Here is a 20,670-nt window from a genome sequence, read left to right on the forward strand (position 1 = left end):
CTGGCTTGGGGTTCTGGCTGCTCTGTGCTGTTCAGCCCCCACTCACACACGTACACACACATATATAAACAGACACACACACACTCACACGCACACAAATACACACACACTAGGGGTGGGCGATATATATCGTCTGCGATAATATCGTGATTGTTGTTTTAACGATGTGCAAATTGACATTATCGAGTATTTAAATTACTTATGGGGGAAAAACACTCGAAATCACGCATTGAAGACTCATACATTCACAGGAGGTTTAGACTATGAGGGAGAAGCTCCTGGCTGCAGCAGAGCAAGTGTCACGTGATCACTAGTGGGTCACATCGTTGTCACACGCACGCCTAATGTTTATTTTGTGCAGGGAGAGTAGCCTCAAAGATTGTTAAGGCGCCTTAACAATCTTTGGTAGCCTACTTTGGATTTTATGCGGCTACTTCTGTTCAAGTAGCATTGATGAGACAGTCACGTTTTTTCCTACACTGTATTATATGGAGAGAAAACATTAGCCTTTGAGTATTTTAATAGTTAGTTGTAAACAAAGAACTATTCTCATGTAACTCTTTTGTAAATGGACTGAAGTTCGCTCTAAACATCTACGTTTGCCGATTATGCTAACCGTTAGCATCTCTATGGGATTTCTCATATACATTAGCCATAAGCTAACGCACTAGTTTCTATTCTGTAACTTGGAATGCTAGCCTACATGATTGCTCTTAAACAAAACATCGAAGGATATAACTGAGATGTACAGATTAGGCCTATTCATCTTCTCTAATGTAACTGGCTAGACCATGTCATTGCGACACACACAAGTCGGGGCAGAATTGGAAATGTGTCTAGTGACAATGCATTGGTTGATTTGTTTACAAAGTCACAGGTTAGGTTATTGGTTATTATTGTAATGATGCTATTCATAAATAATGAGCTGTAAAGTAACTTAGACTTTAACAAAAACAATTTTTTAAAGGATATCGACTAATTATCGTTATCGTCAAAATCACAAAAAATATCGAGATATTATTTTTTGTCCATATCGCCCACCCCTAACACATACACGCGCCTCAGCCTTGTCCACTCCTGGTTACACACACTTACACCTGCACACACACATATATAAACCCCTTACAGACACACACTCACAAACACAAACCCACACACACACACACACACTCCTACTCCTCAGCTCTGTCCACTCCTGTCTGGACACACATTCATGTACACACATAAATCCCTCTCATACTCACAAGCACACACACACACCTCAGTCCTGTCCACCTCTCCTGGTCTCCAGTCCAGCCCACTCTGGGTGTGTGTGTGTGTGTGTGTGTGTGTGTGTGCAGCCCTGGCTCTTCCCTCTCTGGGTCTCTGGGTGTGTGTATGTGTGTGAGTGTGTGTAGCCCTGGCTCTTCCCTCTCTGGGTGTGTGTGTGTGTGCAGCTCTGGGTCTCTGGGTGTGTGTGTGTGCAGCTCTGGGTCTGTGTGTGTGTGTGTGTGTGTGTGTGGGACGATTTCTTGTCTTAATGAAGGAAGGAAGAAGAGAGCGGCAGTAGCAGCTGAAAGACTGAGGGCCAGATGTGCCCACTTCAGTGTGTGTGTGTGTGTGTGTCTCTCTGGGCCAGATGTGCCCACTTCAGTGTGTGTGTGTGTGTGTGTGTGTGTGTGTGTGTGTGTGTGTGTGTGTCTCTCTCTGGGCCAGATGTGCTAACGCTTTTGCGCCCACTTCAGTGTATATGTGTGTGTGTGTGTGTGTGTGTGTCTCTCTCTCTGGGCCAGATGTGATAACGCTTTTGCGCCCACTTCAGTGTATATATGTGTGTGTGTGTGTGTGTGTGTGTGTGTGTGTCTCTCTCTCTCTCTGGGCCAGATGTACTAACGCTTTTGCGCCCACTTCATTGTATGTATGTGTGTGTGTGTGTGTGTCCCTCTCTCTCTGGGCCAGATGTGCTAACTCTTTTGCGCCCACTTCAGGCGTATTTGTTTTGCAATGTGCGTGTAAAATCATTGCGATGTATGTACAAACAGGCCGCAATGATGTAAAAGCGCAAACTGCCTGTCGCGGGAGCTGAAAGTGGCAGATTGCGATTGTCATGTCATGCAAATGCATTCATGGGAGGATCAGGGGAAAGTGGGAGTTTAAGCGTAAAAAGATGGGAGGGGAAGAGTAAAGAGCCTAGTTATGTATTCAGCGGTATGTACTAAGACTGCTCCTGAAAAGCTTACCGTCTATTCTAGCCTAAATACTTCCGCCTTTGTAAAAGCAGGTGTTAATCAAATTGCAGTTCAATCGTCAATAAGAGAACCTTTCAAAGGCAACAGAATCGCTATTTAGAGCACCAGTTTTGTAAGTCTTTGTACTATCAAAAGCAACATTAACTTTCATTGGCCTTTCGAATGTCTTACTTTCACTTTCACGTCCTTCACTTAAACTTTCCTACTTGCTAGATTTGACCAATCTTCCATAGCCTACATGCACAAGTAGTTTGAGTAGAACTACTGATCTTCATTATCTCCCTGCTTGTTGACATCTTATCATGTATGGTATTATTTCATGATTGCTAAACATTTGATTCTTTTTGATGTGGTCATCAGTTAACTTCATTCAACTGCGCTTGTATGTAGGCGCTGCCATTCAGTTGTGGACGTTTGTAAATTGTGTTTATGGGCGGAGAAAGCCGCAGTTTACACTAAGGATTGAACGATTGATAAATCTGTGAAACTTGGGTCTGACAGCCGTTAAGCAATCTCTTGGTGTGTCCATGGCTGATAACGCTACGTTAGCAAATGTACATACATCTGGCCCTCAGAGGGATACGCTGTTGCAAGGTGTGAATGCCCAGGGAGTTTTCACAGGTGTGTGTGTGTGTGTGTGTGTGTTTGTTTGTTTAAGGCCCCCATCCCAGAGGACAGGTGTGTGTGTGTGTGTGTGTGTGTGTTTGTTGGTAGGTAGGTAGTTAGGTATCAGATTGTCATGGCAATGTGTGGGTATTACTTCTGCTATTCTTTATTGTATTTAAAGTGTGTTTGTATGTGTGTGCGGGTTGTGTGTGCGGGTTGTGTGTAGGTTGTTGGGTTGCAGGTGGTGTGTGTGTGTAGGTTGTGTGTTTTGCGTGCTGGAAGTGTGAGTTTGAGCTTGAGCAGGTTGTGTGTGTGTGTGCAGGTGTGTGCGCAGGTGTGTGAGTTTGAGCTTAAGCAGGTGGTGCGTGTGTAGGTTGTGTGTGAGCGTGCTGCAGGTTGAGTGTGTGACCCTACTCTGCACTCTGTGTGAGCGTGCTGCAGGTTGAGTGTGTGACCCTACTCTGAACTGTAATCTGGGTGGTGTGGCAGAGCCAGTGAGATTAGGGCAGATTACGGCATCCTGACATGATGTAACTCTGAGAGGGTTCAGATGCTATTCCGCAAACTTGTGCTCATTCACACACTCACACACCCACACACAGATAATATATCTCCTGTAATATAATAATAATAATATATCAACTCTATCACTGAGTTGTTCATTCTCACACACCTTTACAGTCTGTATCTCTCTTTCCCTGTCTTTATGTCTCTCTGTCTCTATTTCTATCCCTCTCTCTCTCTCATCCCCCTACCCTCAGGTCGTGGTTGTTAGCATTTAGGCTAGGTGTAAACATGTGTAGTGGGTGGTTTAATGACAAGCCTGGGTAACTCACAGTAAGCAGTAAACCTGCTAAAAGAGGAGCTCTTTCAGCTTTTCAGCTTTTGGGCTCTTCTCTTAGGACATTTACGGCTTCCTCTGAGCTAACTTACGCAAGCTTGTTATTATTCCTTCTGGACATAACACCCCAGATGAGAGCATGCCATGGAGACGTCGGGGGCACTCTGACCTCTCTAGTTACCTGCGGCGTGGTGGTGGTGGTGATGATGATGGTGGTGGTGATGATGATGATGGTGGTGATGGTGATGGTGGTGATGATGGTGGTGGTGATGATGGTGATGATGGTTATTGCCACGCTAAGGAAATGCCCAAAGCCTTATTGCCACGCTAAAGAAATGCCCAAAGCTTGGCCTTATTAGGCCTGTGCCCGCCCAGTGCCCGCACCCTGCCCTGGAACGTGCCGCTGCGTAGTCCTGCTTATTTAGCGTAGTCCTGCAGGCCAGACTTATTTAGCGTAGTCCTGCAGCAGACTTATTTAGCGTAGTCCTGCAGGCCAGACTTATTTAGCGTTGTCCTGCAGGCTAGACTTATTTAAATGTAGTCCTTATTTAACGAGTCCTGCAGGCCAGACTTATTTAGCATAGTCCTGCAGCAGACTTATTTAGCGTAGTCCTTATTTAACGTAGTCCTGCAGGCCAGACTTATTTAGCGTAGTCCTGCAGCAGACTTATTTAGCATAGTCCTGCAGGCCAGACTTATTTAGCGTAGTCCTTATTTGGCGTAGTCCTGCAGCAGACTTGTTTAAGCGTAGTCCTGCAGCAGACTTATTTAGTTCCTGCAAAGAGTCCTGCAGGCCAGCAGACTTATTTAAGCGTAGTCCTTATTTAAGCGTAGTCCTGCAGCAGACTTATTTAGCGTAGTCCTGCAGCACTTATTTGGCGTAGTCCTTATTTTAAGCGTAGTCCTGCAGCAGACTTATTTAGCGTGAGTCCTGCAGGCTAGACTTATTTAAGCGTAGTCCTGCAGCAGACTTATTTAGCGTAGTCCTGCCAGCTAGAGTCCTGCAGCAGACTTATTTAGCGTAGTCCTGTCGTAGTCCTGCAGCAGAACTTGTTGTGATCCTGCAGCGAACTTATTTAGCGTGGTCATATTTGGCGTGATCCTGCAGCAGACATTTAGCGTAGTCCTGCAGCAGACTTATTTAGCGTAGTCCTGCGGCAAGACTTATTTAGCGTGGTCCTGCAGCAGACTTATTTAGCGTGGTCCTGCAGCAGACTTATTTAGCGTGGTCCTGCAGCAGACTTATTTAGCGTGGTCCTGCAGCAGACTTATTTAGCTTAGTCCTGCAGCAGACTTATTTAGCGTAGTCCCGCAGCAGACTTATGTCCTGCAGGCCAGTCCTGCAGGCCAGACTTATTTAGCGTAGTCCTGCAGCAGACTTATTTAAGGTCCTGCAGGCCAGACTTATTTAATGCGTTGTCCTGCAGGCTAGACTTATTTAGCGTAGTCCTTATTTAACGTAGTCCTGCAGGCCAGACTTATTTAGCATAGTCCTGCAGCAGACTTATTTAGCGTAGTCCTTATTTAACGTAGTCCTGCAGGCCAGACTTATTTAGCGTAGTCCTGCAGCAGACTTATTTAGCATAGTCCTGCAGGCCAGACTTATTTAGCGTAGTCCTTATTTAGCGTAGTCCTGCAGCAGACTTATTTAGCGTAGTCCTGCAGCAGACTTATTTAGCGTAGTCCTGCAGGCCAGACTTATTTAGCTGTGAAGTCCTGCAGCAGACTTATTTAGCGTAGTCCTTATTTAGCGTAGTCCTGCAGCAGACTTATTTAGCGTAGTCCTGCAGCAGACTTATTTAGCGTAGTCCTTATTTAGCGTAGTCCTGCAGCAGACTTATTTAGCGTAGTCCTGCAGCAGACTTATTTAGCGTAGTCCTGCAGCAGACTTATTTAGCGTAGTCCTTCCATTGTTGCCACTTATTTTGGGAGAGATGAAAAGCATGGAAATCACAGGAAAGAGAACAAACACACTTTATAGCCCCGAGCTGGACAAGGCCCTGGGAGATTTGTGTGTGTGTGTGTTCTGTGTTGGTTTTGGCGAGGGCAGCGCTCCAGTGGTGACGTGGGAGGGGGGTAGGGGGTGGTGGGCTGTGCCCCAAATGGCCGGCGCTCCTGCTACGTTTGGACCATGTTCAGGCTGCTTCTCCAGAGCCTCAGTCTCTGGCCGCCATACTGTGACCTCCTGGTCCCAAACAAAGCGGCCATTAGAAGTGGACGTTCGACAGACACAGCTTTTACTAACTCTTTGGAGTGAGTGACTCTGTAAGGACAGAAGCACAGTGAGACTGTCCTATTGTTATTTTAGAGCTCGTCTTGGTCACCGTGACAAGAGACTCCTTTTGTGACCTGACAATGTGCAGAGGTTCTGTATTATGTTGCCATGGCGATAGCCTGATATCCTGCAGGCAAGCTTGCTCTACAAGCTCCATTCCCCAGAAGAACCTGAACCTGAACGTTCCACATGGCTCCAGTCAGAGTGGAAAAAGTTTGTTCAGGGGTGCATTCTTTTCCTTTTTGGTCTGTTCACTGTGTAATGTGTGGTCAATTGTATTGTGTGGTCAATTGTATAGTGTGGTTAATTGTAATGTGTGATTATGACAGACAGACAGACAGACCTACCTGCTGTTTGAAAGGTAGTGGTCTAATCCAGGCAGTCAGTGGCTGTCATGCACACGCCCTCAGCAGCTGTTTGCACAGTGAAGACCGGCTGTATGAGGTCGATAATCTGGTACTCACTCCCCATTGGCTGGACTGTTTGGGATAACCTGGTGCTCACTCCCCATAGGGTTGGTATGGCCTGAGCTGGCCCTGGGTTGGCCCTGAGCTGGCCCTGGGCTGGCCCTGAGTTGGCCTGTGATGTGAAGTGTAGTCAGCAGACAGGCCTGTGGTTTACTCGCACACTGTGCAAAGTTGCAAACATGTGGCATGTTACCTCAGTACCATCTTTAGCATAAGGCACCGCAGGTTTCACACACACACACCCACAGACATACACACACACACACACACACACACACACAGACACACACACACACACACACACACACCGTGCTCCAGACTGACACATTTGGCTGTGGACTTCACGTCGAGCTCTGTCAGTGTGTAGCCAAGACTAAGAACATTATTCTGCTGCCCTCGGCCCCGTCAGTCATGCTCAGACTCAGAGAGAGAGACGTGTGTGTAGTGTGCGTAGTGTGTGAAGTGTGAGGAAGTGTGTGTTCTGACGAGGGCTGTCACTTTTGCGAAAAAATCCTGTTAGATTTTTGAGACATAAGTGTTCATTGAATCGATTGTAAAATCGATTTTTCATGTCTAAAGACGTTTCCATTTTCAACGACAAATATAGGCCAATCCACAAACAACTAACAGGCATCAGGACGAACGTAAAGAGGGCGCTTGTAGACGCACAGGGCAGCAATATGTCTGATAATTTATTGGCGTGAAGTTTCGTGCCTGCAGTACTGATGCAGGCTGCAATGTAGCTGTGTCTGTGTTTACGCTTAGAAATGTCAAACTAATTTACGTAGAACTTCGATTGCACAGTTTATGAGCCTACCGCTTTGTTCTTCTCCATAGGTTTGATATACCAAAATCCGGCACTTCCACATCGAACTCCTCAAGCTATTAGGGCCTATCACTGCGTCTCTCTCATGTCGCACAGGTTGATCGCGTTGTCCTCCATTTTTTGCCAAAACACGAGCAGCACAGCAGCTGATTGAAACAGCTGTTTCCGGTGCGTAAAATTCTTCTTTTTAGCTTTCGCAATGCTTACTGCACTTCGGACTTCTTTTATATTCTTGTTTGTGAATTTTGTTACATCTATCCTTTTTATTTGTTTAATTCGTTTAAAATTAATAGTGTAGATTTTTTTGGTTAAAATCGATTCCCTATTTTAGTTTTCGAAACTTGTGTTGTTTGGTCCAATCGATTGTGCAATCGATTTTCGAACGTAAAGTGACAGCCCTAGTTCTGACAGACAAACAGACAGACGGTGTTTTTCTCCCTGGTGCGTGTGTGCATGCGTGTGGTATCATCTGCACGCACGCATGCGCACACACACACACACACGCCCGCACACACACACACTCACACACACTCACTCACTCACTCACTCACTCACACACACACACACACACACACACACACACACACACACACACACACACACACACACACACACCACTCAGAATGAGTCCCACATACACCTGCTACAAACCTATCTACTAAGACTACCCTCTGTTAAACAAACCCAGTATGCTGGGACTGGCCTGGTCACGCACACTTACTCGGTGTTTCCCCTGGCGTGCAAATGGCCCGAGCATCACAAGTTCACACTTATTCTTCTCTGGTGAGGGGTGAACATTCTGTTGCCCTGGTGGCTGTGGTGGCTGCTCTATCTGCCCCGGCGTGGGGACGCTTCCTGCTCCGTGCTGGTGCAGTATCAGCAGGCTGTGTGAGCCAGACTTTCAGTCGCTGTCTTCTAACCACACCTCTGTCAGTGTCTCGGTCTTTAACTCTGTCAGTCCCTCACTCGTTAACTCTGTCAGTGTCTCAGTCGTTAACTCTGTCAGTGTCTCAGCTCTGTCAGTGTCTCACTCGTTAACTCTGTCATTGTTTATCTCTCTATGTCTCTGAGTCTCTCACTTTTTAACTCTGTCAGTGTCTCACTTGTTAACTCTGTCAGTGTCTCAGTTTTAAACTCTGTCAGTGTCTCTTGGTACTTCAACCTTCTCTGTCTTTAACTCTCAGATGCTAGTGTTGAAGTGTGTGTTCTAGTGTGGTGTTTCTTTCTCAGATGCTGGTGTTGAACTGTGTGTTCTAGTGTGGTGTTTCTTTCTCAGATGCTGGTGTTGAAGTGTGTGTTCTAGTGTGTTGTTTATCAGATGCTGGTGTTGAAGTGTGTGTTCTAGTGTGTTCTCTCTCAGATGCTGGTGTTGAAGTGTCTGTTCTAGAGTGTTCTCTCTCTTTTTGGGCAGCCGTGGCCTACTGGTTAGCACTTCGGACCTGTAACCGGAGGGTTGCCGTTTCGAACCCCGACCAGTAGGCATGGCTGAAGTACCCTTGAGCAAGGCACCTAACCCCTTACTGCGCCGGGATTAGTGTGTGCTTTACCTCACTGTGTGTTCATTGTGTGCTGAGTGTGTTTCACTAATTCACGGATTGGGTTAAATGCAGAGACCAAATTTCCCTCACGGGATCAAAACAGTATATATACTTATACTTATATACTAGATGCTGGTGTTGAAGTGTGTGTTCTAGTGTGTTCTCTCTCAGATGCTGGTGTTGAAGTGTGTGTTCTAGTGTGTTCTCTCTCAGATTCTGGTGTTGAAGTGTGTGTTCTCTCTCAGATTCTGGTGTTGAAGTGTGTGTTCTAGTAACTGTGCAGTTGATCTCAGACATGAAAACATCTACACTATATCTAGGAATTACCATCTAGTTAGCATCTGAAATTACTAATACTAGAGGATAGGAGTGCAGAGGAGGAATTAGCACTGCATCTGTAAATACTAGTACTAGAGGATAGGAATTAGCACTGCATCTAGTACTAGAGGATAGGAATTAGCACTGCATCTAGTACTAGAGGATAGGAGTTAGCACTGCGTTAGGACCGACCTCACACACAGACTGGGCTTGTGTGAGCGTGCACACGAGACAGACTGGGCTTGTGTGAGCGTGCACGAGAGACAGACTGGGCTTGTGTGAGCGTGCACGAGAGACAGACTGGGCTTGTGTGAGCGTGCACGAGAGACAGACTGGGCTTGTGTGAGCGTGCACGAGAGACAGTGCACGAAAGTAGAGCACTGCACTCCACAGCACATGTTTCATCTCTCACATCTCTCAGTGTGTTTGTGTGTTTGTGTGTGTGTGTCTTAGTGTGCCTTAGTGTGTGTGTTGGGGCTGGGAGTTACAGAATAAATCACAGGTTGTGTGTGTGTGTGTGTGTGTGCGTGCATGCACTATGCCTGTCTGTGTGTCTGCCAAGGGTCTGGCGACAGCTCTGTTAGATATCAGAGAGGAAATGTTTTTGTGTGTGTGTTTGTGTGATTGTTGGTGCTGTAGGGTGGAGCTCTGCCACCGTCCCTCTGAGACTCATAGATGGGAGGAAGTGTGTGAGTGTGTGTGTGTGTGTGTGTGTGTGTCTGTTCGTACATGTCACCCTTGGCTGTGGCCCGGTCCACTCTCTCCATCTGCTCTCAGGGATCCCTGGAGGGAAAATAAAATTAAACACACACACACTCTCTCAAAACACTCTCTCTCTCTCTCACACACACACTCACACCCACACAGACTCACACACAAGGCCTGTGGCAGGGTTACCTGCTGTCTAACAAGGCCACACACACACACACACAATAACACAGGGCTACCTACATTTACATTTACATGTAGTCAGCTGACTAAAGGAAGTAGCTGGTGCTTTTATCCAAAGTGACTTGAAAAGTTACAGTGCGACTGCTAGTAATGGAAAAGTTACAGTGCGACTGCTAGTAATTGAAAAGTTACAGTGCGACTGCTAGTAATGGAAAAGTTACAGTGCGACTGCTAGTAATGGAAATGATCATTCTGTATGGTTTCATTTCACCATGCTCACGTCTATGTTTAATGTTTGTGCTGTTTACAACCTCGCAGTTGGAACGGTTTCAAAATAAAAGCCCCCGAAACAGAATAGGAAAAGCCAAAAAAAGCAAACGACATGAGGAATGCATTAATAGTAATATTAAAAAAAAGATTGAATATCGAATGGAATCGTGACTTTAAGATCTAAAATTAAATCGAATGGAGGATTTGGAGATCATGACACTCCTACTGGTTACCAAGCTTCCATCAGCTCCCTGGACCTGGTATGATCTGATCTGAAAAACCTGTGCGGGACATAGCTTACCTGATCCATGCCTAACCAACACACACACCCAGACAGGAACCCAAGGCTTTGGGATCCACCAGCACTATGTGTGTGTTTAGTCTGAGGGGACGTTTCCCAGGATGGATCTCTCTTGAGTGTTGGCGTGGGCTGATCCAGCTGCACTGGCCTGATGAACTAATTCAGTTTGTTTTTGACACACACACACACAGGAAGCTGCAAGCAACAAAAATAGATCTGCTGAAATGTAAACGTAGAGCCAGCCCAGCTGGGTCTTTTCTCCCTCATACTGGTGTGAGAGTGTGTGAGTGTGAGTGTGTCAGATGGGCCTTTTCTCCCTCATACTGGTAGGCCCGTAATCCAGTAATCCAGGAAATGAGAGGGATTCTAATCTGTGGCCACTTGGACCGGAATTTGGTGCGGATGCTGCAGCCGCTTGTACATCCTTCTGCTGCCTTTACATGTCACTTACGACACATCTGACATTTGATTGGTTGTGATCTTGCCCAGAGGACAATGTTATGATAAAGATTACATATGTAAGTCACTTTAGACAACAGTGTCTGCTAAATTACTGAATGTGAATGTAAAATAACTAAGGTGTGTGTGAGAGAGAGAGAGTGTGTGTGTGAGGGAGTGTGCAGGTAGCCTGTGTCAGCATGTCGGTGTAAAACAATGGATTGAGTGGGTGATGTGTAGAGTGGGTAGTAGATGAGGTGTGTGTGTGTGTGTGTGTGTGTGTGTGTGTGTCTGTGTGTCTGTATGTCTGTTGAGATGTCCAACAATCTCACCAATTGAGTCATTCTATATTAGTACCAATATCTACACACTCTTAAACACAGATAAACAAACACACACACATTTTTTGGTGGTGTGCGTGTTTGAGCGAGCGAGCGAAATAGAGACAGTGTGTGTGGGGTAGGCGTATCAGGTGTATTGTCGCTGTCCCAGGTCAGTAAGAGGTAACCAAGGAACCAGTTCGTCCACTACACCAAACAAAACCTGCCTCTACAGCGAGTGCTCGTACACACACTCCAGAGGAGGAGAGATTACGCACGCACACACACACACACACATATACACACACACACACACAGCGTACACACACAGCACACGAGTGCTCGCACACTCACACACACTCCAGAGGAGGAGAGATTACACACACACACAGCACACGAGTGCTCGCACACACACACTCCAGAAGGGGAGAGATTACACACACACACACACACACACACAGCCAGTGTTACAGATAACACAGTAGTGTCACAAAAGAAGAAAAAATAGACATACAGCAATGCAGGTAAACATGTGAACACAGAATAAACAATAGCATATGAGTGAGTGAGTGAGTGAGTGAGTGCTCTCTCTCTCTCTCTCTCTCTCTCTCTCTCTCTCTCTCTCTCTCTCACTCTCGCTCTACCTTTAGTATAGTTCCATGATGTAAGGAAGTAATGTGGCGCTCATGAGTGTTTCAGTTGTGCTGGGTTGTGGAAGCAATGCAGATGTTAATAATCTTTTTTCACTTTTTAGCATTAAAAGGTGTTTAACCCTCTGTCTCTCTTTCTCTCTCTATACCCCTCTCTCTCTCTATACCCCTCTCTATACCCTTCTCTTATCCTTGATGTCTCCCTCTCTCTCTCTCTCTCTCTATACCCCTCTCTTATCCTTGATGTCTCCCTCTCTCTTTCTCTCTCTCCCTCCCTCTCTCTCCCTCCTCTCTCTCCCCCCCCCCTCTCTCTCTCTCTCTCTCTCTCTCTCTCTCTCTCTCTAGTCGAGCGGTCCAAGCCTCAGCAGCCGGTACGCAGTGCGGGGCCGATCAGACGGACGTCCTCTCTGGGTGCCATCACTGGCCCCTACCTCAGCGGCCACTGGCCCCGAGACCCACTCATCTGCTACCCTTCGTGCATGAAAGACAAGTCTACGCAGGTATCCACACACACACACACACACACACACACACATACACACACACACACACACAGCTACCTTATGTCATGGTGGGTGCTGGTTGCCTTGTGTCATGGTGGATGCTAGTTGTCTTATGCTAAGCTAACATGTGTAGCACACTGGGTGCTTGTGTTGTGTGGATTTCAAGGGTAGTCAGAGTAGTGTTGTCTCAAATGGAATCCAGGGAAGTGCACAGTATCTCTCTCTCTGGGCTGTGTGATGCTGAGAGCACTTTTGCTTTAGTTGTGTCAATGCCTGAGCTGTTTTATGCTAAGCTCACATTAGCTCCTCTTCCTCTCTTAGCTGCTAATGCGTGAAGTGAGTATTTTAGTCCACACACACACACACACACAGGCTCTCAGCTGACAGGAGCTCGAGTCACACGGCTCACTGGCTTTCAAATATTAACAGATCTTAGAGAGGCAGCTGCACCAACGTCCCCCAGAACCCAGAGTCGAGTCATACAGGCCCAGTACTACCCAGAGTCCAGTACTACAAGTCCAGTCCTGCAGGCCCAGTACTACAGGCCCAGTACTACCCAGAGTCCAGTACTACAAGTCCAGTCCTGCAGGCCCAGTACTACCCAGAGCCCAGTACTACAAGTCCAGTCCTACAGGCCCAGTACTACCCAGAGTCGAGTCCTACAGGCCCAGTCCTACAGGCCCAGTACTACCCAGAGTTGAGTACTACAAGTCCAGTCCTACAGGCCCAGTACTACCCAGAGTCGAGTACTACAAGTCCAGTCCTACAGGCCCAGTACTACCCAGAGTCGAGTACTACAAGTCCAGTCCTGCAGGCCCAGTACTACCCAGAGTCCAGTCCTACCCAGAGCCCAGTACTACCCAGAGTCCTGCAGGCCCAGTACTACCCAGAGTCCTGCAGGCCCAGTACTACCCAGGGTCCTGCAGGCCCAGTACTACCCAGAGTCCAGTACCCAGAGTCCAGTACCCAGAGTCCAGTACCCAGAGTCCAGTACCCAGAGCCCAGTACCACCCAGAGCCCAGTACTACCCAGAGTCCTGCAGGCCCAGTACTACCCAGAGTCCTGCAGGCCCAGTACTACCCAGAGTCCTGCAGGCCAGAGTCCAGTACCCAGAGTCCAGTACCCAGAGTCCAGTACCCAGAGTCCAGTACCCAGAGTCCAGTACCCAGAGTCCAGTACCACCCAGAGCCCAGTACCCAGAGTCCAGTACCACCCAGAGCCCAGTACCACCCAGAGTCCTGCAGGCCCAGTACTACCCAGAGCACAGTACTACCCAGAGTCCAGTACCCAGAGTCCAGTACCCCGTCTCCCCCGTCCTCCTCTCGGCCACTCTCTGAGGTGTCTGTTCTCACCCACTTCTGGTCGCGGACGCAGTTGTGTCAGTTTGAGGTTTCTTGGCCACTGACTGAGTTTGCCAGGTGATCCCTATCTCTCACACACACACACACACACACACACACACACCTTTTAACTGGCCGTTGAAATTGGTGCAATAAAACACTCAATCCTGCTCAATGCAAACATACAAAATATTGAATTGCACACACACACACACACACACACACCTCTGTCAGCAGGTGAGTGAGTTATCCTCCACCTGTTCCTCTGTTCAAGGTGAGTTGCAACACCTGCAGACCCACCCATTCCACAGAGGCCCTAAATCACACACATGCACACACACACACACTTTGCAGGCCCATATACTTTACAAATGAACTAGACACAACTAAACACACATATACACACTAAATTACACACACACATAATACGACCCATTAGTTGGCACACATTAGGACACACGAGAGAGAGAGAGAGAGAGAGAGAGAGAGAGAGAGAGAGAGAGAGAGAGAGAGAGAGAGAGAGAGAGAGAGAGAGAGAGAGAGAGAGAGAGAGAGAGAGAGAGAGAGAGAGAGAGAGAGAGAGAGAGAGAGAGAGAGAGAGAGAGAGAGAGAGAGAGAGAGAGAGTGAGAGAGAGAGAGAGAATTGAGAATAATGAATAATGGAATGTCAAAAAATGGAGTGTGCCAGTGCTGTGTGTAGTGGGAGGATGGAGGTCCTGAAGTTGGTGGTCTGTGTGTGTGTGTAGGGCTAGTGGCTGTGTGTGTGTGTAGGGCTAGTCTGGTTGTGTGTGTGTGTGTGTGTAGGGGCTAGTCTGGTGGTGTGTGTGTGTGTGTGTAGGGGCTAGTCTGGTGGTGTGTGTGTGTTTGTGTGTGTAGGGGCTAGTCTGGTGGTGTGTGTGTGTATGTGTAGGGGCTAGTCTGGTGGTCTGTGTGTGTGTGTAGGGGCTAGTCTAGTGGTGTGTGTGTAGGGGCTAGTCTAGTGGTGTGTGTGTAGGGGCTAGTCTGGTGGTCTGTGTGTAGGGGCTAGTCTGGTGGTGTGTGTGTGTGTGTGTGTGTTTGTGTAGGGGCTAGTCTGGTTGTGTGTGTGTGTGTGTGTGTGTGTGTGTGTGTAGGGGTGGCGGAATCAGATGGCGTTCCTTAGAGGAGTGCAGTGGCCGAGGGGGAACACCATATACTGAGTATATATATCTATGGGGGAACACCATATACTGATGGGGGAGTCTTGGTAGTGTATAAACTTAGGTCTAATTGAGTGCCTGTCACTTTAAGATGTTTGTGATTAACACAGTTAACGTTAAAAGGCTGCTGATGTGTGGATACAATTCATAGTTTTCTACAAAGTTAAAATAAAGGTTCCTACTTCTCCTTGGGACAAACACTTTTGAATTTTGGAAAACACTTTTCCATTTACATCGGGATTTTGCAAACATTCAGTGTCGGAGTCAATAAAATGAGCCCTTCAACGAAATTGACAAGCAGCTGTAAGTAGGCTAGCCATGCTAAATTCTACATCCAAACAGTATTCTAACGTTAGCTTTGAGATACTGCTTGATTGCATAACTTAACTTTAATGTAGCCTACTATGTTGTGATAAGACCATAGCAGAGTTAACTTCAATGCAGCAGTTTTGAACAAATTTGCGCAGCATGGTCACGATTTAGCGGATTTAATAGCAATTTAGCCAGACGTCTTCTATGCAATGCTTCTATGTGGCAACAACAATCCTTCAACAATCGTGAATATTTTGTTAAATGCACATGCAGAGGGAGGGGCAGCGGCTACTCTGAGAGAGCGGGCGGGCAAGGAAAGGCTGCGTGCGTAAAAAGCGCAGCTCAATGGCAATGCAAGGATTTGACCTTATATTTAATTTAAATTAAACATAGAATATTCATCTGTGGCGGCCGATTTTGATTTTGTGGCGCCCCGCCACAGATTAGTCAATGTATGGGAAACACTGGGGGAACACCATATACTGAGTATATATATCTATGGGGGAACACCATATACTGAGTATATATATCTATGGGGGAGCACAAGCAAATAAGAGCTAACTGTAGGCAACACACACTCCACACTCCTAGCAAGTCTTAGCATTAGAGACTCCATCACACACACTCCACACTCCTGGCAAGTCTTAGCATTAGAGACTCCATCACACACACTCCACACTCCTGGCAAGTCTTAGCATTAGAGACTCCATCACACACGCACACACACACCAGCCTGCAGCCCCCTGTACTGCCCCTGTACAGCTTTCTCTCTTTCACACACACACTCCATCACACACACTCCACACTCCTGACAAGTCCATACCTCTGACATCTGTGTGTGTGTGTGTGTGTGTGTGTGTGTGTGTGATTTTGGAAGGGGTAGAGGGCTGTCTGACTAGTCATCTCAGCCAACAGCATACTTCCTGTTTTTAGAGTTGCTAGGTAACCAGGCATTATGCTGCCCGCATTTCAAGCTGCTGCCGACTAAACGTGAACACACACAAACACACACACAGACACACACACACACACACACACACTTAAAACATGAGTCATAACAGATGCAAAATAATACAGATCAACATATATGCATTTTCTCTCTAGACATTGTCTTTCTTGCAACACACACACACACACACACACAGTGTGAGAGAGAGAAGTGATCTCTTGAGCTCTTTGGACTTTGGACTGCTGTGCTACAATAGCTCACTCTAACACTCAACATAACTCACACTCAAATTCTCCAAAAGCACCTAGAGAACATTATCCAGTTCTAACAGCACTTAGAGAACATTCTCCAGTTCTAACAGCACCTAGAGAACCTTCTCCAGTTCTAAGAGAACATTTTCCAGTTCTGAGAGAACATTCTCCAGTTCTAACAGCACTTAGAGAACATTCTACAGTTCTAAGAGAACATTCTCCAGTTCTAAAAGCACTTAGAGAACATTCTCCAGTTCTAAAAGCACTTAGAGAACATTCTCCAGTTCTAACAGCACCTAGAGAACATTCTCCAGTTCTAACAGCACTTAGAGAATGTACACTCTAGTTCTGCACAGAGGGTGTGTGTGTGTGTGTGTGTGTGTGTGTGTGTGAGGGAGAGAGTTATTTTGCACCATTTTAATCATCCGTATATGCCCAAGACTGTGGTGTTGGAGGTGGAGCAGAAAGGCTGTTGTGTGAAGTTTAACAGGGTGTGTGTGTGTGTGTGTGTGTGTGTGTGTGTTGTGTTTAACATGGAATGCCCCATTCACCTTCCACTTGGTCCAGAACTACAGAAAGGACTTTGCAGCTGGGAGTTGAGCACACACACAGAACACACACACACACACACACACACACACACACACTCACACGCACACACTCTCACACACACTGGCAGGTGGAACTGGAAGGAGGAGGGGCCGCCCCTCGGGGCGGGGGGGGGGTTAGAGCTGATCTGTGTTTTGTCCTTTTTCTCATTTGTCTTCCTTTGAAGTGAGGCAGGAGCCTGGTGTGTGTGTGTGTGTGTGTGTGCGTGTGTGAGTGGGGTGGGTGGCTTTTGTAAGTGTGTGATGTCTCAATGGCGTTGAGCAGTGGATTTTCACTCTTTACAAGACACACACACACTCACGTCACACTCACGTCACACACAGTCAGTCCTTTGTGTCTTGCCGTCTGTTCCCTGGCGTAGTCTAATTGTCCGCCTCTTAAAGCTGTCAGTGGTGAAGAGAAAAGCCTTCACTACAGAGTTTTGGATGTGGGTGGGTAGGTGGGTGGCAGTTTACACCACACGCTACATCTATAGAATTGCCTCGTGATGGAAACACACGCGTGTGTGTGTGTGTGTGTGACCAGGAGTGTGTATAGTGCCTGTGTGTGTGTTTCCAAAAAGCATTGGAGAAGAGGTCAGATGAACACTATATACTTCTAATCTGTGTGTGTGTGTGTGTGTGTGTGTGTGTGTGTGTGTGTGTGAACAGGAGTGTGTATAGTGCCTGTGTGTGTGTGTTTCCAAAAAGCATTGGAGAATAGGTCAATAGGTCAAATAAAGACTATATATTTCTAATCTCTGTCTGTGTGTGTGTGTGTGTGTGTTTGCAGACTCCTGGATGTTGGAGTGAAGAAGAAACCGAGAACAGGAGCACACACCAGCGCTCCGCATCGTGGGGCAGTTCTGACCAGCTCAAAGAGGTAGGCACACACACACACACACACACACACACACACACACACACACACTGCTGCCTTGTGCTGTGTGAAGACAGTAAAATGCTGAGTAGTCAGATCACACACACACACACACACACATCACCATCTAGAAAGAGGGCTGTGGGTAACACCATCATACAACCACAAGCGAACTGTGCTCTCTCCAGTCCTGTTCACCCTGTACACATCTGACTTCTGCTACAACACTGAGTCATGCCACATGCAGAAGTTTTCTGACGATACTGCAATTGTGGGGTGTATCAGGAACGGGCAGGAGGAGTACAGGAGCCTGGTGGAGGACTTTGTGCAATGGTGCAAACTCAATCACCCTCAACTCAACACTTCAAAGACCAAGGAGATGGTGGTGGATTTCCGCAGGTCTAAGCCCACTCTGCTACCAATCTCCATTGATGGGGTCAATGTGGATGTGGTAAGCACCTACAAGTACCTGGGTCTCCACCTGGACAATAAACTGGACTGGTCAGCCAACACTGACGCACACTACGAAAGGGCAGAGCAGGCTGTACTTCCTGAGGAGGCTGCGGTCCTTCAATGTGTGCAGCAAGCTCCTCAGGATGTTCTACCAGTCTGTTGTTGCCAGCGTCCTCTTCTATGCAGTAGTATGTTGGGGAGGAAGCACAAGGAAGAAGGATGTGGGGCGAATTGACAGGCTGGTAAGGAAAGCTGGCTCTGTAGTGGGAGCTGAACTGGAGTGCATCACTTCACTGTCTGACAAAAGGACCCTGAACAAACTGATCAACATCTTGGACAATGAGTGTCATCCACTCCACAGCACTATTGTTAAGCAGAAGAGCCTGATCAGCTGGAGACTTCGCTCACTGCCTTGCACAACTGACAGACTGAGAAAGTCATTTGTCCCCAGGGCCATTGAACTGTTCAATGCTTCACTTAAGGGAAGAGGAGAGATAGACTTCTCTGCATAGTCTGTCTGCCTCTTCACCCCCTCCATGTTTGGATACTGTCTGTCCACTAGCCACTTTTTACCACTGTCTTTCTGCCTCACTGTTTGCGTGCTGTATTAGCACATATGCATAACCCCTCCCTCCATGCCACAGCCGAACTGTGACCACACTTATACCGTCCTTAATATAGTTATATATATATATATAGACTTTATTCTTGCACTGTTGCACTGTTTGACATTTGCACCATCACCATGACACTCATTCACACAGAGCACCTTACCTTACTTTACATTATGCTTGAGAGAATCACAGGCTCAGTCCCTGCCTCAGTCATTGCAAAGCATCTTGTTTGATTAATCACCCACTATGTGGATACTGTTTTTTTAGAATTGTGTTATTTAGTATAATTTGTATTTTAGTATATTTAGTATTTAGTATATATTTATCTTCTACTGTCCTTATTGCTTAGTTGTGTTTTTTATATTATATACTTTTAATTACTTTCTGCTGTTAGTGAATGTGTGTGTGTGATGCTACTGTGACCTTGAATTTCCCCTGGGGATCAATAAAGTATCTATCTATCTTGAGCAAAGTACTTGAAAAAGTTGTTTGTAATCAGTTAAATACCTTCCTCAACGAAAACAGTATCCTTGAAAAATTCCAATCAGGTTTTAGATCAAATCACAGCACAGAAACGGCTCTAGTAAAAATAGTCAATGATCTCAGACTGGCTACTGACTCAAACAAAGTCTCAATCCTTATTCTTCTGGATTTGAGTGCGGCATTTGACACCATTGATCATAGCATCCTAATTCACCGCCTTGCAAAGTGGGTGGGTCTCTCTGATAATGCTCTAAACTGTTTTCAAACCTGCATTACTGGCAGAGATTTTTATATCAGTCTAGGAGATCATGTATCTGAAAAACATGACTTGCCTTTTGGTGTGGCCCAGGGGAGCTGCCTTGGTCCCCTGCTATTTTCCCTATATATGCTTCCATTGGGAAACATCATAAGTCAGCATAATGTAAACTTCCACAGCTACGCAGATGATACCCAATTGTATATTTCTGTGGAGCCAACTAACCCAGATGGCCTTTGCTCCCTCACTGCATGCCTAACCTCCATTAATCAGTGGATGAGCAAAACATTTTTGAAACTAAATGATGACAAAACAGAGGGACTTTTGGTTGGACCAAAACTAAAGCGAGATATTGTTCTTTGTAATCTGGGGAACTTGGCGCACCAGGTCAAACCAAAAGTTACAAGCCTTGGTGTCATGTTAGATGCAGAGTTAAGTTTTAAGCCCCATATCAGTAAAGTTACTCAGACAGCCTATTTCCACTTGAGAAACATTGCCAAAGTGCGGCCCTTTTTTAACTCAACAAGATGCAGAAAAACTAATTCACGCCTTTATCACTAGCAGGTTAGACTACTGCAATGCACTTTTCACTGGTCTTCCCAAAAAACATCTAAAGAAATTGGCACTCATACAGAACTCTGCGGCTAGACTTTTAACTAAGACCAAGAAGAGAGAACACATCAGGAAAGGAAAGCCCTGCAGCGCATAGTGAACACAGCTGGAAGGATCATTGGTGCTTCACTCCCCTCCCTGAAGGACATTTACACCACCCACCTCACCCAAGTAAGGCACCAAAATTGTGAGTGATGCAAGTCACCCGCTCACAATCTGTTTGATCTACTGCCCTCTGGGAAGAGGTACAGAAGCCTGCGCCCCAAGACTACCAGACTCACTA

General features: G+C 46.5%; 1 protein-coding gene across 1 annotated transcript in view; it reads left to right on the top strand.

The window, feature by feature from the left end:
• glcci1a (glucocorticoid induced 1a) overlaps positions 1 to 20,670 on the top strand; it is a 52,279-nt gene that overhangs the window by 8,719 nt on the left and 22,890 nt on the right. Inside the window, 2 exon segments of the mRNA XM_048230121.1 lie at positions 12,315 to 12,469; positions 17,883 to 17,972. Coding sequence (XP_048086078.1) covers positions 12,315 to 12,469; positions 17,883 to 17,972 — 245 coding nt within the window.

The sequence above is a fragment of the Alosa alosa genome, chromosome 20 (genome assembly GCF_017589495.1).
Source record: "Alosa alosa isolate M-15738 ecotype Scorff River chromosome 20, AALO_Geno_1.1, whole genome shotgun sequence".
Classification (NCBI taxonomy): domain Eukaryota; kingdom Metazoa; phylum Chordata; class Actinopteri; order Clupeiformes; family Clupeidae; genus Alosa; species Alosa alosa.